The sequence below is a fragment of the Ahaetulla prasina genome, chromosome 7 (assembly GCF_028640845.1).
Source record: "Ahaetulla prasina isolate Xishuangbanna chromosome 7, ASM2864084v1, whole genome shotgun sequence".
Taxonomy (NCBI): Eukaryota; Metazoa; Chordata; class Lepidosauria; order Squamata; family Colubridae; genus Ahaetulla; species Ahaetulla prasina.
The window spans coordinates 82,954,623-82,975,560 of record NC_080545.1 but is presented as its reverse complement, the minus strand read 5'-3'; the positions used below and the strand labels follow the sequence as shown (position 1 = coordinate 82,975,560).

The 20,938-nt window shown below is 40.8% G+C and overlaps 1 protein-coding gene across 1 annotated transcript in view; it reads left to right on the top strand.

The window, feature by feature from the left end:
- The window catches only part of LOC131201698 (sodium- and chloride-dependent GABA transporter 2-like), a 90,621-nt gene that overhangs the window by 17,901 nt on the left and 51,782 nt on the right, over nt 1–20,938 (top strand). The window contains exons 3-5 of the mRNA XM_058189798.1: nt 1,963–2,103; nt 4,505–4,586; nt 6,543–6,675. Coding sequence (XP_058045781.1) covers nt 1,963–2,103; nt 4,505–4,586; nt 6,543–6,675 — 356 coding nt within the window. The remainder of the gene's footprint in view (nt 1–1,962; nt 2,104–4,504; nt 4,587–6,542; nt 6,676–20,938) is intronic.

Below are 20,938 nucleotides of genomic sequence, written 5' to 3'. Positions count from 1 at the left end.
TGCTTCTCTTGCTGTTTGATTAAAATAACCCAAATGCCTTAATTTGGAAAAAAAAAAGGCTGAATATACAGAATGGAGTGAAATCTGGTAGAGATAATTTAAAATGCTTACACAAAAAGCTGTAGCAATTTTAGTTCAAATTGCTGGGTTTTGTTGTTGTCACCTACCGCACACAAAGAAATGGAAATGACTGCAGTTAATTCTGAAACATGACAAGAACTGGCTGTAGAAACAAATGTACACCTAGTCTTCATCTTATGACCATAACTGAGATCAGGATTTCTGTTACAAAGTAAGGCAGTTGTTAAATGAGTTATGAGCCACAGTGGCGCGGTGGTTAGAACGCAATACTGCAGGCTACTTCTCCTGCCTGCCAGCTGCCTGCAATTTGGCAGTTCAAATCTCATCAGGCTCAAGGTTGACTCAGCCTTCCATCCTTCCGAGGTGGGTAAAAGGAGGACCCAGATTGTTGGGGGCAATAGGCTGACTCTGTAAACCACTTAGAGAGGCCTGTAAAGCACTGTGAAGCAGAATATAAGTCTAAGTGCAATTGCTATATCCAATTTTCCCGTCTTTTTTGCCATGGTTCTTAAGCGAATCACTACAGTTATTAAATTAATGATAAGTGAATCCAGCTTCCCCCATTGACTCTGCTTGTTCCAAAAGCCAGTTGGGAAGGTCACAAATAGATATCACATGACTCTAGGATGCTGCAAATGTCATATATGCATGCTGATTGCAAGTGGCTGAATTTTGATATGTGACCATGGAGATGCTGTGAAGGGCCGGGATAGCTCAGGCAATAGAGAAGCCTGTTATTAGAACACAAAGCCTACAATTACTGCAGGTTCGAGCCCGGCCCAAGGTTGACTCAGCCTTCCACCCTTTATAAGGTAGGTAAAATGAGGACCCAGATTGTTGGGGGGGCAATAAGTTGACTTTGTAAAAAATATACAAATAGAATGAGACTATTGCCTTATACATTGTAAGCCGCCCTGAGTCTTCAGAGAAGGGCGGGGTATAAATGTAAACAAAAAAAGTTTGAGGACAGATTGTAAATTACTTTTTTCAGTATCATTGTAACTTCAAACGGTCAATAAACAAATGTTTGCAAGTCTAGGTATGCACAATGTATATACATAAGATGGAACAGCTGACCTTTCCCAGACCCATTAAGTGAATATTGGCTCAAAATTTGTTCTTCTCTGAACTTTGTTTACATGTGAAAACATCAGATAATCAAAGATTAACTTCTTATGTTCATTTCAACCATTCTTTCCTTCCAGCCGTTAAGCCCACTGAAAGTATCGGATGGTATCTTGCTATATACTTTGTAGTAGTGGTGAAATGTAAAATTTGTTACTATCGATTCTGTGGGTGTGGCTTGGTGGGGGGGGTAATGTGACTGGGTGGGTGTGGCCACCTTTTTTTTACTTTTAAAAGCATTTTTTCTACAACCTCTTCTGCCGAAGAGGTTGTAAAAAACTGCTTTTAAAAGGCTCTGACGATCCCAGCTGAATTGCCTGATCATCAGAGGCTTTTCTTTTCTTTTAAAAGCATTGTTTTTGCCTTTAAAAGAAAAAAAAGCCTCTGACAATCAGGCAATTCAGCTGGGATCATCAGAGCCTTTTAAAAGCACTTTTTTTACAACTTCTTCGGCTGAAGAGGTTATAGAAAAAATGCTTTTAAAAGGCTCTGACAATCCCAGCTGAGCCACGCGATCATCAGAGGCTTTTTTTTTTACTTTTAAAAGCATTTTTTAGCCAAAGATGATTGCGTGGCTCAGCTGGGCATGGGGGAGGGCAGGGATTTTTGCTACTGGTTCTCCGAACCACCCGCCGCCATCGCTACCGAACCGGGAGCATTTCACCCCTGCTTTGTAGATCTTTATTCAAGAAGGTCTTGTTAATTTGTTTTTAACATGTAATTTTTGTTCCTGGTTTATTTTTTTCCTTTCTGTAGGGATTGGGTATGCTTCTCAAGTGATTGTGGTACTCCTTAATTTCTATTATATTATTGTCCTGGCTTGGGCCTTGTTTTACCTCTTCAGTTCATTCACCATAGACCTTCCGTGGGGCAGCTGTGACCATGAATGGAATACAGGTAAGGTTTATATCCTTCTACAAGGCATTAGCTACTCTTTCTCTGAGCAGAATTTTAAATCAATAGCCATTGACATTATTTCATATTCTGTTGCATTTGTCTTTCATGCTTCCAGTGTCAGCAAACCTCTCCCCAAGTAAAAACTTTAAGCATGCACCTTTCAAAGTTCTTTTACCAGGATAGGTAAACTGGCACATCTGGGAAAATCCAAATCTGAGAGATCCAGGTTTTCCCTCAGTAAATCAAAACCACCCCCTGACTCCTCTGCCGATCACATGCTCCAATCGCCAACCGTCCCATCTCGAGACATCACTCTAACCACTCTTTCTCCAGATGCAGGACCGGCCTGACCTTGACCGGCAGGAAGAATGTTATTATGTCTAATGGGCCCCTCTACTAAATCCCCCCTCTACTTTCCCACACATGAGAAAGTGGCAGCAGGGAAGCTTCTGGCCTAGTATGGCTTCCAAAGCTGACATCCAGACTCACTCATTACTGATTTCCTTAATCTCCCACCTAGAGGTGGTATTCAGCCGGTTCGTACTGGTTCGAGTAAACCGGTAGCAGCAACTGCAGGTGCACCCACCCACCCCAGTGTAATGCCATCCTATTTAGTCACATTTTTGAGGCTGGGTGCATATGCAGAAGGCACATACATGAGCAAAGCACATGCACGAAAGGCCAAGCGCATGCGCAGAAGGCGCATGTATGCTCGGGGCAAACTGGTGGTAAGAATATTGGAAACCCACCACTGCTCCCACCTCACCTCTTTGTATAATCCCCATGATAAAAAAAATAATGTTTATGAGAAATGTGAAAGACAGGGGTGAAATCCAGCAGGTTCTGACAAGTTCCGGAGAACTGGTAGCGGAAATTTTGAGTAGTTTGGAGAACCAGCAAATGACACCTCTGGCTGACCCCAGAGTGGGGTGGGATGGGAATGGATATTTTGCAATATCCTTCCCCAGGAGAGGGTGGGAATGGATATTTTTCAGTGTCCTTCCCCTGCCACGCCCAGCAAACCACACCATGCCCACCAAGCCATGCCACAGAACCGGTAGTAAAAAAAATGGGATTTCACCACTGGTGAAAAATCTGTTTACAAAATACACCAAAACCTTGCTACTACTCAGACAGTTGCACAGAATAGCTATCATTTGATTTTCATAGAACAGCGTTTGAAATCATATCTCCTGTTTGCTCCATGCAAGAATCCAAATTAAAACAGCCACAGGATCAGTTTCTCTGGCAACTTTCTGTGGTAAAAAATCAAAAACAAAACACATCTCTTTCTGAAAGATGTGAAAGAAACAGGTAGGTAAAATGAGGACCCATATTGTTGGGGGGGCAATAAGTTGACTTTGTATATAATATAAAAATGGATGAAGACTATTGCTTGACATAGTGTAAGCCGCCCTGAGTCTTCGGAGAAGGGCGGGATATAAATGCAAAAAATAAAATAAAAAATAAAAAAAATAAATATGTTTCTGAAACCCAAAGACAAAAATAAATCCAGTTATTGGTTTTAAAAAGTGTTATTAAACACAACCTATCCTTTCCATAGATGAAGAGAACTATATTTTTAGATAGGAATATAGCCCACGACTGAAGTTTCTGAGTATCCCTTCAGCAGCAGGAACAAAAAATTGATTTGATACAGTTTTTGGCTTAAAAGCTTAAACTTAAAAGTAACTGTTTTTAACAATGTTCTTTTCCTCATTTGTCCACTGGTTGGGAAAATGGAAGTGTGAGAAGAACAAGTCCTCCCTTCCTTTGGTTCTGGTCCTACCTTCCATTGGCCTAAGGGCCTCCACATAAAAAGTGTCCCTACTCAGGGGTGGGCTTCAAAAATTTTAGCAAGGGGTTCTCTGCCTGGTTGCTGGATGGGCGTGGCCATGGTGGGTGTGACCTAATCAGCCTCCTGCACCATGATGGGGGGGGAGGAGGACGTTTTTGCCCTCCCCGGGCTCTGGAGGCTTTCCTCAAGCCTCCGGAAGGGCGAAAACAGCCTTTCCAGGCTCCGAAGACCCCCTGGAGGCCAGAAAGGGGCCTATTTCTGGCCTTCCCGAACTTCCAGTAGGGCCGTTTTTCGCCCTCCCTGAGCCTCTGTGTGTGTCCTGCACTTACCTACATACAAAACGGGCTGTGAGGGGACTCCTGGGACGGGCTGGGTGGGCTGGGAGGTGCCAGCCATGAGTGGGATTTGGGAGTTCTCCAAACTGCACAGAATCTTAGCTAGAGGTTTTCCCGAACCCCTGCGAACCCCCAGCAGCCCACCCCTGTTCCTACCCCAACTTAAGGTTTTGCAATTTTACTGCTTCCTTTTCCTAAAGATGATTGATTGTACCCCGTAGCTGCGTTTTATTGGCTGCATTAAAAGTATGTGTGGCTTACTTTATAGAGAACTGTGTGGAATTCCAGAAGAATGCCTCTCTAAATGTGACAGTGGAAAATGGCACCTCTCCTGTCATTGAATTTTGGGAGTAAGTAAAAATCTTAGCCTTCTTTCCAAGGAGCTTCTCTTTCTCCAATAGCGGCCATCAGCAATTCATGTGCGTTTTCCATTGGATGCACTAGTATTGATATGATAATCCTTTATACGCTCAGCTAGCATAAATTTTTGCCAAATGTCCCTTCACTAATTTCTTACCAAAATCAAACAAAGGTGCTTTATTGGAACATCTCCTACCAAGAACTTTATACACTAATGTAATAAAGAATATAAATCCTTGTGAACATCGGCTTATTTTTAGAGGAACGAAAAGCATTTCAGGTAATAATTATTACCCTATTGTCAGATGCAGGATGTATCTGACTGCCAGCTGAAGATAAAGATAAGATGATAAGATGACTCCTTTTCACTTTAGAGAAGCTAAATATTAGGTTGGCTATCTCTGAGGATGGCACCTAACAAGACAGAGAAAGATCCTGTCAATATCTCAAGATGGATCCTCCCCTAATATAATTTTCCTAAATACATGTCCCAAATACTGCATTCAGTTTTGGTCGCCACGATGTAAAAAAGATGTGGAGACTCTAGAAAGAGTGCAGAGAAAAGCAATGAAGATGATTAGGGGACTGGAAGCTAAAACATATAAAAATGGTTGCAGGAATGGGTGCGCAACTTAGGCATCCTCCTGGATGCACGGCTGTCTCTAGAAGACCATTTGATGGCCGTCACCAGGGGGGCTTTTTATCAGGTTCGCCTGATTCGCCAGTTGCGTCCCTTTCTAGACCGGGTTTCCCTGCGCACAGTCACCCATGCCCTCGTTACATCTCGCCTGGACTACTGCAATGCTCTCTACATGGGGCTCCCCTTGAAGAGCACCCGGAAGCTCCAACTGGTCCAGAATGCGGCCGCGCGGGTGATAGAGAGAGCACCTCGTGGCTCCCATATAACACCTTTCCTGCACGGATTGCACTGGCTCCCGGTGGTCTTTCGGGTGCAATTCAAGGTGCTGGTTACCACCTTTAAAGTGCTCCATGGCTTAGGACCGGGCTATTTACGGGACCGCCTACTGCCACAAACAGCCTCCCACCGACCTGTGCGCTCCCACAGGGAGGGCCTCCTTGGGGTGCCATCGGTGAAACAATGTCGACTGGCGACTCCCAGGGGGAAGGGGGCTTTCTCTGTGGGGGCACCTGCCCTCTGGAATGAGCTGCTTCCGGGGCTTCGCCAACTCCCCAACCTTCGGACTTTCCGCCGTGAGCTGAAGACTCTTTTATTTCATCGAGCTGGGCTAGCCTGAATAAGTAATTTTAAATGGGGTTTTAGTTTTATATTGTTTAGTTTTTAATATTCTGGCCATTATTTATATTAATTTTAGTCTGTTCTTAATTTGTATTTATTGTACTTTTTAACTGGCTGTGAACCGCCCTGAGTCCTTCGGGAGAAGGGCGGCATACAAATGTAATAAATAAATAAAAAATAAATAAAAAATAAATATGTCTAGTTTAATGAAACTATGGGAGACATGATAGTAATTTTCCAATATCTCAGGGGCTGCCACAAAGAAGAGGGAGTCAAGCTATTCTCCAAAGCACCTGAGGGTAGAACAAAAAGCAGTGGGTGGAAACTAATCAAGGAGAGAAGCAACTTAGAACTAAGGAGAAATTTCCTGACAGTTAGAACAATTAATCAGTGGAACAACTTGCCTGCAGAAGTTGTAAATGCTCCAACACTGGAAGTTTTTAAGAAGAGATTAGATAACCATTTGACTGAAGTGGTGTAGGGTTTCCTGCCTAAGCAGGGGTTGGACTAGAAGACCTCCAAGGTCCCTTCCAACTCCGTTATTCTAAATTTCTAAATATTTGGAAAGCGCCAGCCAAAAGAAAGCTGTTGCAAGGCACCATGTAAAAATACATTATGGAGAAAGCAGAAAACTGTTTTTTCCAGGACTACAAATGAAGCAAAATGTATTCAATATTTTCATTTATAGGCGAAGAGTGTTAAACATTTCTGATGGCATAGAACATTTGGGTACAGTGCGTTGGGAACTATCACTGTGCCTTCTTCTGGCCTGGATCATCTGTTATTTCTGCATCTGGAAAGGGGTTAAGTCTACAGGCAAGGTAAGCAGCTTCATTTCTTCTCTAATTTCTAGATACCTTAATGTCAGGCCCAGAGATTCATGACCACCAATTGAGTTGCAGCCTACAGGTTTTATTCAAGATTTATTCAACATAAGATCTTATTCTCTATACATAAGAATCTGGTCAATTAAAATTCAACACTAAATTGGCACCATATAAGGCTCAATGGAATTCAGAAGGGGTTGGAGACAGGGGTGAAAGGTAAGTGATTCCACTTACTTTTAGTACCGGTTCGCAACGGGATCACACATGCACACTCGCTTCCCGCAGATTGTCAGTTATGATGTTGGGGCAGGTGCTACCGGTTTGCAAGAACCGGACCGAACCGGGAGCAACCCACCACTGATTGGAGAGCTTGTGGAAATGCAACTACTCTAAGCTGGTGATGCATTTAACTCTGCCCCCCAACTCTGCCTGTTCTTCTTCTCCACTTGAATGATGATTCTTTAGATTAGTTCATCTTGGAGCCAAATAGAAGGGAACAACCATGGTGACCATGGTCTGAGATATAATTGTTGCAAAACCAATAGGAAAAAGTGACCCTAATGCTATTGTAGTTAACTTTTTTTTTTTTTTTGCAAATGGGACACCACAGGTATGGTCCAAAACTATCATTTGACTAAAAGGAGAAATTTCTAAAAAAATATGAAGGGATGGAGTGAAATGTAAATAGAAAGAAAAGTGAAGGGGGCCAAATCATGGTGCTTGGAGGTTATTTGTTTGTTTGTTTGTTTGTTTGTTTGTTTAATTTATATGCCACTGACTCACTCTTTTATGTACACTGAGAGCATATTCACCAAGTTTTCTGATCCAGGATAGTTCATCTGGGCGAGGGGTCCCCAACCTTTCAGACCTCAGGGACCACTAAATTCATAATTTTAAATCTCGTGGACCACTAATATGATCTGCTTAATGACCGACTGGGTGGGTGTGGCTAGGTGGGTATGTGACTGGTGGGCATGACCAACTCAATGTCACTCACGTCGAGGGGTGCCTCACCGGGTCTACTCGCCCCTCCCCTCCTACCCACTCCTCCCCTCCCTGCCCAGGCTCCTTAGGGCCCCAACAGGAAGCAGTTGTTGGAGCTAAGCAGCCACCATGAGAAAGAGTTGGCAAAACAGCTCAGTTCAAATTGGATCTGACCGAGAAGGAGGCTCAGCAGAAACACTTCACTGAGGACTAGGAGCATAGGCTTTCCAAGCAGACGGAAGACCTTCAGGAGTGCAAGGCCAGGTACCAGTGCCTGGAGGCTCAGTGGGCTGAGATGGTCAGCCAGTTCTTGGCCATGATGCAGTCCCGCTGGAACAAGGCCCTCTGGCTCTTTACCACCAGCAGCATTTCCCTCCAGCCTTCACCCAAAGCCCCACACTAGGAGGCTGAAGTAGACCCCAAGTTGGAATTTCTTCCCCTCAACCCACACAAAAAGACCCCAAAGGGGGAGTCTCTCTGCAGCAGCACAAACGTTCATTGCACGTATCCAGTCCAGGGGCCATAGTTTGAAGACCCCTGATTTAGTGCAATATAAAAAAATGCAAATGATTTTTCTGGGGACCACCAACATTTTCTCACAGACCACCAGTGGTCCACGGACCACCAGTTGGTGACCACTGATCTGGGTCACCTCTGAAAAGATTGGTATTTCAAGGCTGGAATACTCCATGATGGAACATTTTGCACACCTCGGTTTTTGAACTAGCACATTTTGGTCGTTTGACAAACCATGGTTAAGAAAACAAGGGTTTTAGCATGATCTTAGAATCCATCCAGGGAATGCATTACTCAGTCTATGTGATTCATGAAGGCATAGTTGCTGTATTGCAGCATTTTTCTTGTGAGCAGAGAGTAACTAGATGCCAAAATGGATTGGTAACTAAGCTACATCAATGCCTGCACAGTTAGAGAGGTCTGTGGCATGTGATGTGCTTTGAACCTCCTTAAGTCAGCCTGATGGAACCTGGTGCCCTGATTCCATTAGTAAACATTCAACTCCTTTCTTGGCATTAGTAAATAGAGTGTTAATGTGTGAATATGGCAAAACCGAACAGGTTGCCCTTTAAAAATAAATGTGTAGAGGTTGACATTTTGACAGGTGTAGCTTGGATGGCATCTGGAAGCCAATCTGCCATCTGCCAGAGGGATAATGAAATAAAAGCTTGAAAAACAGAACCGGTAACCTTGTAAAGTCGTTGGCCACTATTTCCTGAATACAGAGTGAAAGTTTCTTAAGGGGAAATGCATTATTTTGAGAAGTGAGGGGCAGTTGGCACACAGCTGACTTGATTTTATACAATGAGTTTCAAACTTGGCAACTTTTCAAACTTGGCAACTTTAAGATGAGACTTCAACACTCAGAATTCCCATGTTGGCTGAGGAATTCTGGAAGTTGAAGTCCACGGCCCAGAACAGGAGGTACTTAATTTCTTCTCTTTCTACTTTATGTATTATTAAGCTCACTATTCCAGACACTTTTTGCAAAACAACATGTGTTTTTGGTAGTGGGCTTCCTAGATTGTTCTATTTTTTTAATCTTCTATTTTTTAAAAATCTTCCCATGTAATAGAATCCCATATAAATCCCCCTCATCAAATGTGCCTGCCTGTTTCAGAGAGCTTCTTTCTCTTCTTCATAATACTTAATATTTCATGGGCAGCTTTTATTTTCATTTTAAATAGAAGGAATTTCCCAGTCTGGAATGATACAGTTCCTTGAAATTTATAGCATGTGTTAATTCTACTCCTCCGTAACTCTGGAATAAGAAAATAATGTAAGGTCTAGCATTGCTTGCATACATTTAATGTTGCACTTTCCATGACATAGTTGGTATTGAAAATAGACAGCTATTTTTCACAATTAATGCAGTGTATGTATTAGTCTACTGCAAGCTGAATTTTTTTAAAAATAGTAATTTATTAAGAATTATAATTACAACAATAAAAACTGATACAAACTAAAAAAGATCCCTAAAAGAATAAAAAGAAAGAAAGAAAAAAAGAGGAAAGAATAGAAAGGATAAAATAAAAAAGAGAATATAGTAAAAAAAGAGAAAAGAAATATATAAAGAAGTGACTTCCCATCTTCATTACAAGTATAAACAAATTTGGTAACTTATGAATGTCTCTTAAAATGAAATACGGGAAATGATCTCGTTTTCCCATATCCCATCTCATATCTAACAAATCCATAAAAACTCATTCTTCATAAAACCTCAACTTCAAGTGAACTATTAGTACCATTTTATAAAACCTATTAATAAGACCACACCTGGACAACTGCATCCAGTTTTGGTCACCACATTACAAAAACAATGTTGAGACTTTGGAAAAAGCACAAAGAAGAGCAACTAAGATGATTAAAGGCTAGAGACTAAAACATGTGAAGAATGGTTGCAGGATTTGGGTATGACTAGTCTAGAGGAAAGAGGGACTAGGGGTGATATGATAGCAGTATTCCAGTATTTGAGGGGCTGCCACAAAGAGGAAGGGGTGAACTTATTTTCCAAAGCACAAGAAGGCAAGACAAGAAACAATGGATGGAACTAACCAAGGAGAGAAGGAACCTGGAATTAAGGAAAATCTTTCTAACAATGAGAACAGTTAACCGGGGGAAACTTTGCCTTCAGAAGTTGTGGGTGCTTCATTACTGGAGATTTTTAAGAAGAGATTGGACAGCCATTTGTCCAGAATGGTATAGGATATCCTGCTTGAACAGAGGATTGGAACAGAAAACCCCCAAGGTTCCTTCCAGCTCTATTCTGATTGAGAATTGTTTAGTCCTTCTGTAGTCAGCAAAAGTGCATTAAGGATTACCAGAGATAACAACATATTTATTTTAGTCTTGATCAAATAAACCAATTTTATATTCTCTTCTTTTGCTTCTAATAATACCGATCTTTAGTCCCTTCAAATAATGTAACACATGTTTCCCAGTGATTCGTTGTCCCGTCTCATGAATTTTTTCAAAACTTTAACAAGCCTCTTTTATAAATCCAATATAAGAAAACTATCCAGGTCACGCTCTTGGTTTGTTGTTTGTATATCTTTTAATTATTAAGAAATCAGTTAGTGTGTATCCTGTATATTCAGTGTAACATGTCGATCCATATCATTCTTGTAGCCTGTCATTTTTAAATCCACTTTCAACCCAGCCTCAATCTTGTCAGGTAGAACTTGTTCCATAACATCTTTTGTGCACAGACTACCTATAGAGCCAGACCCTGTTAAAATTAATTTCTGGGACTATTGAACAAAATATCTTTAAATATGTCCAATGTTAAAATGTTTTGCTTCATTCTATATTAGAAACTGAGTTCAAGAGTTCTTCTTCTTTAACTATAATGTTTAGTTCCTTCTTGTTCTCTCTAGTGTCCAATTTTTAAAGGTTTATGTTCTTTTTAATTCAAAAAGCATTTTCCTATGGGAAGGGTTCTTTATGATTAATTCCAAAATCTTATTTCAAATTTATCTGGCTCTATATTAATCTTCTAGTAACTTTCTAAAATCAAAGGTTTATTTACCATTTTGCTGTTAATCCCCCCCCCCGTTTTTAAAGTTCTTAAACTTGAAATTAAAACTTCTTTCATTAAAGTTTGAAGGAAATTCACCAGTCTTCAGTCATGTTGATCCAAAAATTTCAAAAAGGCTGAAAAGTACTTAATAAGCAATGTCTGGTTGTGATTAGAAAGGGAATATGCAAATTTAATGTCCTTTCAAAGATGTTGACCATGGTTTGAGCAAGATGACCATTCCCTTGTCTTCCAGAGCTTTAAACTGACAAAGAACATTGTGTTACAGTTTTGTCATGAGAATCAACTGTCTGGAGCAGGGGTCTCCAACCTTGGTCCCTTTAAGACTTGTGGACTTCAATTCCCAGAGTTCCTCAGCCAGCTTTGCTGGCTGAGGGACTCTGGGAGTTGAAGTCCACAAGTCTTAAAAGGACCAAGGTTGGAGACCCCTGGTCTGGAGCACTTGTGGGCAATCTCAAATCCTCTCTTTATCTGGAGAGGATTTTAAAGACCCCATTTAATTGATGGCTCCTTGTTCCACCACCGTCACCAGCTCTCCTTTTTGCTAAGCCATTTTCAGTTTGTCATTTCTTCCCCAAACATCCCACAAGCTTATTTTTTTTTCAGCTAGATGTTTTCATGAGGAATTCTTGACTTATTGGATGTGGAGTAGATGTCACTTCTGTTAAAAGTAAATCAGATCATGGTTTATAATTGTACTGAAAAACCCTGATTTATGTTAACATCGTTGCATTGTATAGGATATTTCTCTAAAGCAGGGGTGTCAAACTCAAGGCATCACGTTGTCATCACGTGACGTATCACGACTTTCCCCACCTTTGCTAAACTGGAGGTGGGCCTGGCCAGCATGTGATGCTTCTGGCCTGAGGGCTGTGAGTTTGACACCCGTACTCTAAAGGGTCTGCATAAGAAGACTATATCTTCTGCATTAAATATCAACACCTTGAAAAGCCGCCTTAGATCTCTTCTGGTTATCTATATAGCCAGAGTCTTCCTGCATAAATAGTCTACCACTGCTTTGGAATGGCATATAAAACAGTGGTGGTATTCCACAGGTTCAGACAGGTTCAGGTGAACTGGTAGCAGCCATCTCGGATGGGCCCACCCACCTGCCCTGGCGCTATGCCATCCTATTTAGCCATGTTTTCGAGGCTGGACACATGCATGGAAGGCGCGTGTGCGAGCAAAGCGCATGCGTGGAAGGCATGTTGGCGAACCGGTGATAAAAATATGCAAAACCCATCTTGGTATAAAAGTTCAAATTTTACACCAAGTTCAAATTTGTAATCCCAGCTCCGTGATTAATGTTCCTCTCATTTCCTGGATCTATTTGCTATCCTTCAGTGCTGGGGTGCAATCTTCCTCTTAGATGAAGACTAATGAGTTCATGCTTTCTCCAATCCTCAAGACTTTCCCCACAGGTTTGCAAATCCTTAGCTTCATTTCCTATCTGCATGAAGTTAATTTGCCATGCTGAGCAGCAATTCACCGTTCTGCATTTAGACAAATTAATCTGCTACAACCCCGGTTAGGTAGTGCTAAGAGACCAAAAATCCTAATATTATATTTTGAGTGGTAGCAGCAGCAGCAGCAGCAACCCAAGATTTCAGTCTTCCCTTCTCCATTTGCTTTCTAAAAGATTAGAAAGGGATTTGTTTGTACACAGAGGTCAGCAACCCATAGCTCAAGACTTCATGAAGCCTCTATCCTTGATTCAAAGTTTTGCTTTAAACCTCAAACCTGGTTACTCAACTCAGATCATGGCTTTGCTCCTGAGCTTCTTGGAGGCTGATTTTAAAGAAAAATGTGAGCTCCACATGCAAAAATTATTCAGCCTTTTTTATTGGCTGAATAAGAGGCTGAAACTAGGTTATCAGCATGCAAAGCGTGTATTTCACATTTGGGAGAACCGAGGCAGCAAAGATATCCTTTAAAAGTTCCATAATTAGTCCATAAATCCCTTTTATCCGAGATTTATTTTCCCATTTCTCATTACTTTTATTTTTCAGTTTCCCTTTAATTTATGGAAGTTTGCTTCTTCTTTGTCAGATATATTTTTGCAAATATCATTTTATATCGATAGACTCTAAGGTAACCTGAATAATTTCGGAATATCTTCTTAAAAATCAGATTAATTAAGAGAAAGGCTATGTCTACATTCAAGCATCAGCTGACCCAAAACAATCCTGCCTTGGATGCTTTTCCTAACACATGCTGGGAACCCGCTGTGTAAGGAAATGGCACACGATGAAAGCTTTTCTTACAGTTCTGAAACCCCAACAGAGGGGAAAAAATGTTGAAGGTAGTAGAGGGGAAAAACACTTTTTCTAAAGTTCACAAGACTTGTTTCATCATCCCAATATCCCATGTTGGGAAGGAACATTAGAGTTAATTCTTGCTTATTTATGTAACTGGTGCTATGTAACATCTGGCTGAGGGCTTAGATGAGGAGTTCAAAAAGGCCAGTTTAAAGTTTGTTTTCAGCAATGGATGCTCACTGTATGATTTGGGGCCAGTCTCATTCTCTCAGCTCAAAGTACCTTACATATTTGAGGTAGGGAAAAAATGGAGGAGCTTCTGGGTGACAAAGGAGATAGCCCTGAAAAATAAAAAAATAAAAAATTCAGAATGCTCTAATCTAAAATGGATGATGTAGGCAGAGAGTGAGACAAGGGTGAAATCTAAAAATTTTCCCTACTGGTGCTGTGGGCGTGGCTTAATTGGTGGGCGTGGCTTGGTGGTCAGGTGACTGAATGGGCATGGCCAATAATAATAAATAATAAACAAAATAAAGTATACAAAACTTGGGAGCGCACCGGTCTACCTTCTTTAAAAATAGAGGCATCAGTCTATTAGCCGCCTACAACGCTGATCAGCTGTAGTGTGGCCCTTTGAAGTGCCATGGCAGTCATTTAAGGCCTTTTGCAGTTATATCACCACCGAGAGCTTCAGGGACAGAGAAGAGGAACAGTGAGGCTTGGGAGGTGTGGGGGGGCGCAGGAATTTTTGCTACCGGTTCTCCGAACTACCTGCCCCCATCACTACCAGATCACATGATACGGTCCGAACCAGGAGCATTTCACCCCTGGAGTGAGATTTCATTTAGTCTATATTTTTAGACCCAAAAAATATTTCATTTTTCAGACTTACGTATCCTGGTAAAACAACATTAGAACCATCATTAAAAGGCACAACAAAGTATGTTCTTCCTGTATCAACTTGGGAAGTTCAGACTGTCCCAGGAGCTATTAATACAGTTTTATGGAGGAATTATTGGGTCTGTACAGAAACCAAACAGGACAGGTACAGACTCCAACAGATAGTTAAGACTGCCTTCCATAGAAGGAGGACTGAGAAAATACCTTATAGATCCCTCTCATCAGAGGTGGGTTTCAGCAGGTTCTGACCAGTTCTGGAGAACTGGTAGCGGAAATTTTGAGTAATTCGGAGAACCAGTAGTAAAAATTCTGACTGGCCCAACCCCCATCAATTCTCTGCCTCCTGAGTCCTAGCTGATCGAGACGAAATGGGGATTTTGCAGTAACCTTCCCCTGGAGTGGGATGGGAATGGAGATTTTACAGTATCCTTCCCCTGCCACGCCCACCAAGCCACACTCACCAAGCCACACCCATAGAACCGGTAGTTAAAAAATTTGAAACCCACCACTGCCTCACATCCTGGATAGAAAACATTTCAACTTGAAATGCCAGAGCAGGACAATTCACCACAGGACAACTTGCTGCTGGACAATTCAACAATTCAATTTAATTATTTAAAATAATTTAAAAAAATATTTTAATTTTTGTCATTCACGTTTTGTCCCTCCTTTGGCATCCTTTCTTTAATGATTCTATTCCTCTATTTCTTTGATATTAGTGTAACTCTTGTCCCACAGTGAGTTGTCCTGTGGTGAGTTGGCCATGGTGAGCTGGCCATGGCAAGTTGGCTGCAGCAAGTTGGGCGTGGTGATTTGGCTGTAGTGAATTGTTGTAGACCACAGGACACTGCTTATAGGTCATTGCATGCCAAAATAACTAGACACTGACAGTTTTTTCCCTCATGCCATTGTTCTGTTGAACACCTAATTCTCGCAGTACTGCCTATTATCTATGTATATTTATCCATGCTATGTATATTTATCCATAATAATAGTGTTGTTATTATTATCCTTTTTACTATCTACTTTCTCTTCTGATTGGTATTATTATTATTATTACTACTCTGTTGCTTTGCATGTAGACTTAGAGCTTCTGCACCAGAGACAAATTCCATGTGCGTCTAATCACTCTTGGATAAATAAAGAATTCTCTTCTCTTCTCTTCTCTTCTCTTCTCTTCTCTTCTCTTCTCTTCTCTTCTCTTTCTACTCTACTCTACTCTACTCTACTCTACTCTACTCTACTCTACTCTATTCTACTCTACTCTACTCTACTCTACTCTATTCTAGCTACTAGCTACAGCTCTAAGGATCATTATTAGTTGTAAATTTCCACAATAGCAATGTTTTGTGGCATAAGCATTCCCAGATTATCTATTTTTATTTTCAGGCAATACCTTTTTTTGATATTTACATTTGTGAGGTTGGCCATGTTTCTGAATTCTGTGATCACTTTTTCCAACTCTGATTCTTTAAAAAAAAATCCACCCATTCATTAATTCCGTGTATAAGTTTTCTTCCCTGATCTTTTGCAACAGTCACTAGCGGGTGACAAAAGAATCAATTACTCTGGCAAGTTCTCACCTCTGCTGTAGGGGTGTTTTGGAAGAAAAATCTGTGTTTTTCAAAAGAACTGATGCTTTAGTTAGAATATGAAGACCAAGCTAGAAATAAGGTAGGAGGAACCTGGGCCAAAGAACATTCATCTACCATGACAGTTACAAGTTACAATAAAAGCTGTGTATTGCTGTCCAAGGTAATATTTCTCTTCATGGAATGCAATCACTAGAGGGAAGCAGTTATAAGATTGGCTTTGAGTCTCACTGTAACGAACCTCTGGTGACATCTGTAGCAGTGGTGGGTTTCAAAATTTTTTACTATCGGTTCTGTGGGCGTGGCTTGGTGGGCATGACAGGCGAAGGATACTGTAAAATCTCCATTCCCTCCCCAATCCAGGGGAAGGATACTGCAAAATTCCCATTTCCTCCTGATCAGCTGGGACTTGTGAGGCAGAGAGTAGATGGGGGCGGGTCCAGTCAGAATTTTTACTACCGGTTCTCCAGAATACCATTCATACTCAAAATTTCCACTACCAGTTCTCCAGAACTGGTCAGAACCTGCTGAAACCCACCTCTGATCTGTAGACCTCAAAGTGTGACCCATCGAGGGTCATAGAGTTTTACTTTCTCATCTGTAATACAGTATTATGTTCTGATTATTTTAAAAGAGAAAGGATGTAAAAGTAACTATGTGAAGGAAGGAAGTTGGTTTGTGAAGTTGGAGGAGGAGTAATACGTTTCATGGATTTTTCCATTTCAGTCTTCCTCCAAATCTCTCCTGAATATGAGAGATTCAAGTCTATTGCACTAAACTCTCCCTCCCCCACTTTCTGGGGAGTTGAAACAATTAAACTGGACAAATGAAGCGAAGGAGAAATTTAGTTCTACTCCTTTAACTGTGCAATTCCAAACTAATTGCACCTCTACCCAACTGCTTGGAAATATTTCCCTTTGCTTCTTCTCAGATGGACAATATGAGTTTTAAGGGAATGAGGGCATGATAGTGGTAAAAAAAAAAACCACCTCTGTGAAATGTTCTCAAACATTCTCCATTCCATCACAGCAGTAGCTTCATACATCTAAGAAACTTGTCAAGGTATTTCAATATCAAAGAAGAAAACACTGGAGGGAGAATTCAAGTCCCCTTCAGATGAATGACATGGAATAAGTCCCTTAGAGGAAAAAACAACAACAACCATGTGAACTGGACTGAACAAAATTAATTTTATTATACAACACCATGAAGCAGTGAACAATATTTTGGTCACAGTAGGCTTTCTAGAAGTGAAGTCCCTCTGAAACACTGTTTTAGAAACAGAGGGAATAAAAGGTCACATCTAAGCCAAACATCTGCTATTGCTTCTTTGAATCAACATGAATCAGCAGTGTTGGATCTTTGCCAGACATTACAACAAAGAAATATTTTGATGCTTTCAGGAAGTCCATTCCATGTCATTTGGTTCATTGGTAAGTTCTTGAAATCCTAGAGCCAAAAGCCTTAAAATGTGACGTGTTATAACCTTCAGAGGATGGCTTGGGTCTACTGAAGTACAGATGGGAGAACTTCAGATGCAGTGGTGTCCCCCAGCTGCATAGGTAGATCACTATTGAAAGCCCCAGGTGCTGAAAGATGCATAAAGCAATGCACATCCATCAGAAGACAATATTTAAGACTGTGATCAGTTTCTTATGAGATTTGCTGCCTTGAGCTCTGAAACCAAAGGCGGGATGTAAATCTAACAAATGAATACTACGAAAATTGATAAGGAAGGAAATTAAATTGGAGATGGGTGGGAAGATCCTAGGAATGATTACTTATAATCATATATTACTTTTGTATCCACTGTAATTCTCTTGGCTTCCCTCTATAAAATCCGAGAAATGTTAATACATCAAAGTTTTTGGGGCTCATTGTGTCCCAAGTCTTAGAATTCCCAGGGCTCCAGAAAAGAAAAGAAAATGAATGGAAGAATTATCCTGTTTCCCCTAAAATAAGACATCCCCTGATAATAAGCCCAATCAGGCTTTTGAGCGCATGCACTAAAATAAGCCTCCCCCAAAATAAGCTCTCCCCAAAAGTAAGCCCTCCCCGAAAATATTTAAATGCATGCATAGCCATTTCCTTTGGTTAGGGTTAGGGAGACAAAGCTGGAAATCAGGTAAGGCTGCATCCATCTTGCTCCATGTGCCCCAAAATAATAAGACCTCCCAAAAAACAAGGCCAACTACTTATTTTGGGGTTCAAAAAAATACAAGACAGGGTCTTATTTTCAGGGAAACATGGTACTTAAGAGCATAATGCAGATTTGCCTTTTGTTCTAGGCATCTGGTGAGCAAGGTAAGTTGTAGCATTCCATGCAAACCATCCATCATCATGTGCATTTCTGGCTATGTTTCCCCTTGATTTAGTCCCAGTCTCTCTGACAAGTCTTTTGTATTGTATTGGAAGGAAAGTGTTTCATAGGTTTTCCACCTGAAGAATACTTGTCATTCTTCCCAAGTAGACCAGACAGAAATCAAAATCAGGTGAACTAATTCTACTTTATTGTAAGGCTGTGTTAACAGAATCTGGCAAGTCTGAAAGTATGGTTCTCCCACTGTCAGCTTGTCCTGTCCATCTCACCATTGTCAACCTGGCATAACTATTTAGCCACGGACAATTCACTGCAGCCATAGACAAACTTGCCGTGGGGCAATTCCTTGCAGGATAACTCAATGCAAAAAATGTTATCTACCATTGTTTCTTCTACATTATTTCCATTTTCGTCAATACAAATAATGTAGAAGAAACAACGGCGAATAAAATTTATTGCGTTGAGTTATCCTGCAAGGAATTGTCCCCTGACGAGTTGTCCCATGGTGAGATGGCCAGGCTGGGTTGGCCACTGCGAGATGGCTACAGCGAGTTGGCCACGGCAAGATGGCCACAGCAAGATGGCCGTGGTGAGTTGGCTGCAGAGAGTTGTTCCATTCTGGTACAACCCAATAACTTAGCAAGGGAGACCACCTGAGCTTCTTGGTTCTCCACTATATAACTGTGGGCTATGCTCCCTCTTATTGACTGCTCCTTAGGCAGTAACTCTTTGCCCAGTCTCTCAAGGCCATTCCCACATACCATTACACACTATGTTTAGTTGTTCCCCTCCCTATCTTTATTTCTTTCAATACATATCATATTTGCCTATCAGAACTGTGTGCACAATCCAGGTCGGTAATACTGCGATTGCAATATGTCTTTTGGTTGAACAGAGTGGCAGCTTTATCATCTCTCTTCAGCTTGAGTGGGTTTCTCCTTTCTCCATAGCAAAAATAATGAGCAAAAGATGGGCATGGGGTCTTGATTGGATGTCCGTTTTTGAGTTTCATTATTGATCAGCTGATAGGTATGTTGCCAGTTCATAAATATGGTAAGAACAAAAAAAAGTTTGGAGGGTTTGGGCAGTGAAAGTACTCAGAATTATTTGCTTTTATTCCAGTGGGTGAAAAGATTAATAAGTCCTTGGGAGGGAGATTTGGCTTAAAGGGATTTGATATATGCTGTTTCTAGCTTACAAACTAAAAATCCAAATTAGTATAAAAGCTTGATTGTTTTGTTTTTATGGCAGGGAGAGAATATCTGTAGACATGGAAAAACACAGAAGCAGAACAGGGCCATGATTTTTTTAAAAATTCTTCCTGCCTATTTTTTTCATTCAAAGTAAATGTTCCATCACCCAAGAATGCATTGAATACAGAGGTGGGTTTCAGCAGGTTCTGACCAGTTCTGGAGAACCGGTAGCGGAAACTTTAAGTAGTTCAGAAAACCGGTAGTAAAAATTCTGACTGGCTCCACCCCCATCTATTCTCTGCCTCCCAATTCCCAGCTGATCGGGAGGAAATGGGGATTTTTCCAGTAACTTTTCCCTGGAGTGTGGTGGGAATGGAGATTTTACAGTATCCTTCCCCTGCCATGCCCACCAAGCCACGCCCACCAAGCCACGCCATACCTACCAAGCCACACCCACAGAACCGGTAGTAAAAAAAATTGAAACCCACCACTGATTGAATACATGGGTTATTCTTCATGACAGTATCTAAGCTTACATTTTAAGGAGAAAGAGTGACAGAACCTGGGGGTGGAGTCAAAAGAGAAAGCAGCCTACAGTCTCTATATAGCCACAAATGGACTTAGTCTAACTCCTCTTGAATTCTGTTGACCCTTATCTGAACTTAACTTTTTTAAATTTTTAAATTTTTTGAATTTTAATAATTTTAACTGGGGTATTTTATTTTTGGGTCAAATTTGACGGTTTTAATTTTCGGCCAATTATAGAATATGTTATTTTAACTGTTGTTTTAATTTGTATATTGTACTGTTTTAATCTGGCTGTACACCGCCCTGAGTCCTTCGGGAGAAGGGCGGTATAAAAATCTAAATAATAAATAAATAAATAAATAAATCTAATGTCAAGATAGTGCTAACTGTTAGTTGAGTAGATTCCTATGCATAGGAATGAACAGTAATAAATTAATTTAACTGGAACATCACATGTGGTCCTAATCTTTCACACCTGATAGATTTGGAAGCAATGATAGCACAACTAAGTAACAGGGTTCTCTTAGGCTGCATGGTATCCATGGATGGTGAGTCAAGTCATGCTGACCATTCCCTAATCAACGACATTTAATTCAGAAGATACTTGGTTCAACTAACAGCTTATATAACATAGTAGCCCTACTTTTTGGAAACTTCATTCATTTCTGGAATCAGTATCTCATCAAGCATTTGTAGAAGTGTATGGTACTTTATCTTCTAGGGGGACATTGATTGTGGTGACTTGGACAAGAGGTGAGAACAAAATTTCCTTTCAATGTTTTGGTTTGGCTATATTTCAGATAATTTAGCAATTTCCATGCTGTACTTAATTTATCTATGAAAAGGTTAAGTGTTGAGTGAGTTAAGTGGACATGCATGACTTACAAACTCTTTTTTCGATTTGTAATTTCAATCCAAAAATAAGTGAG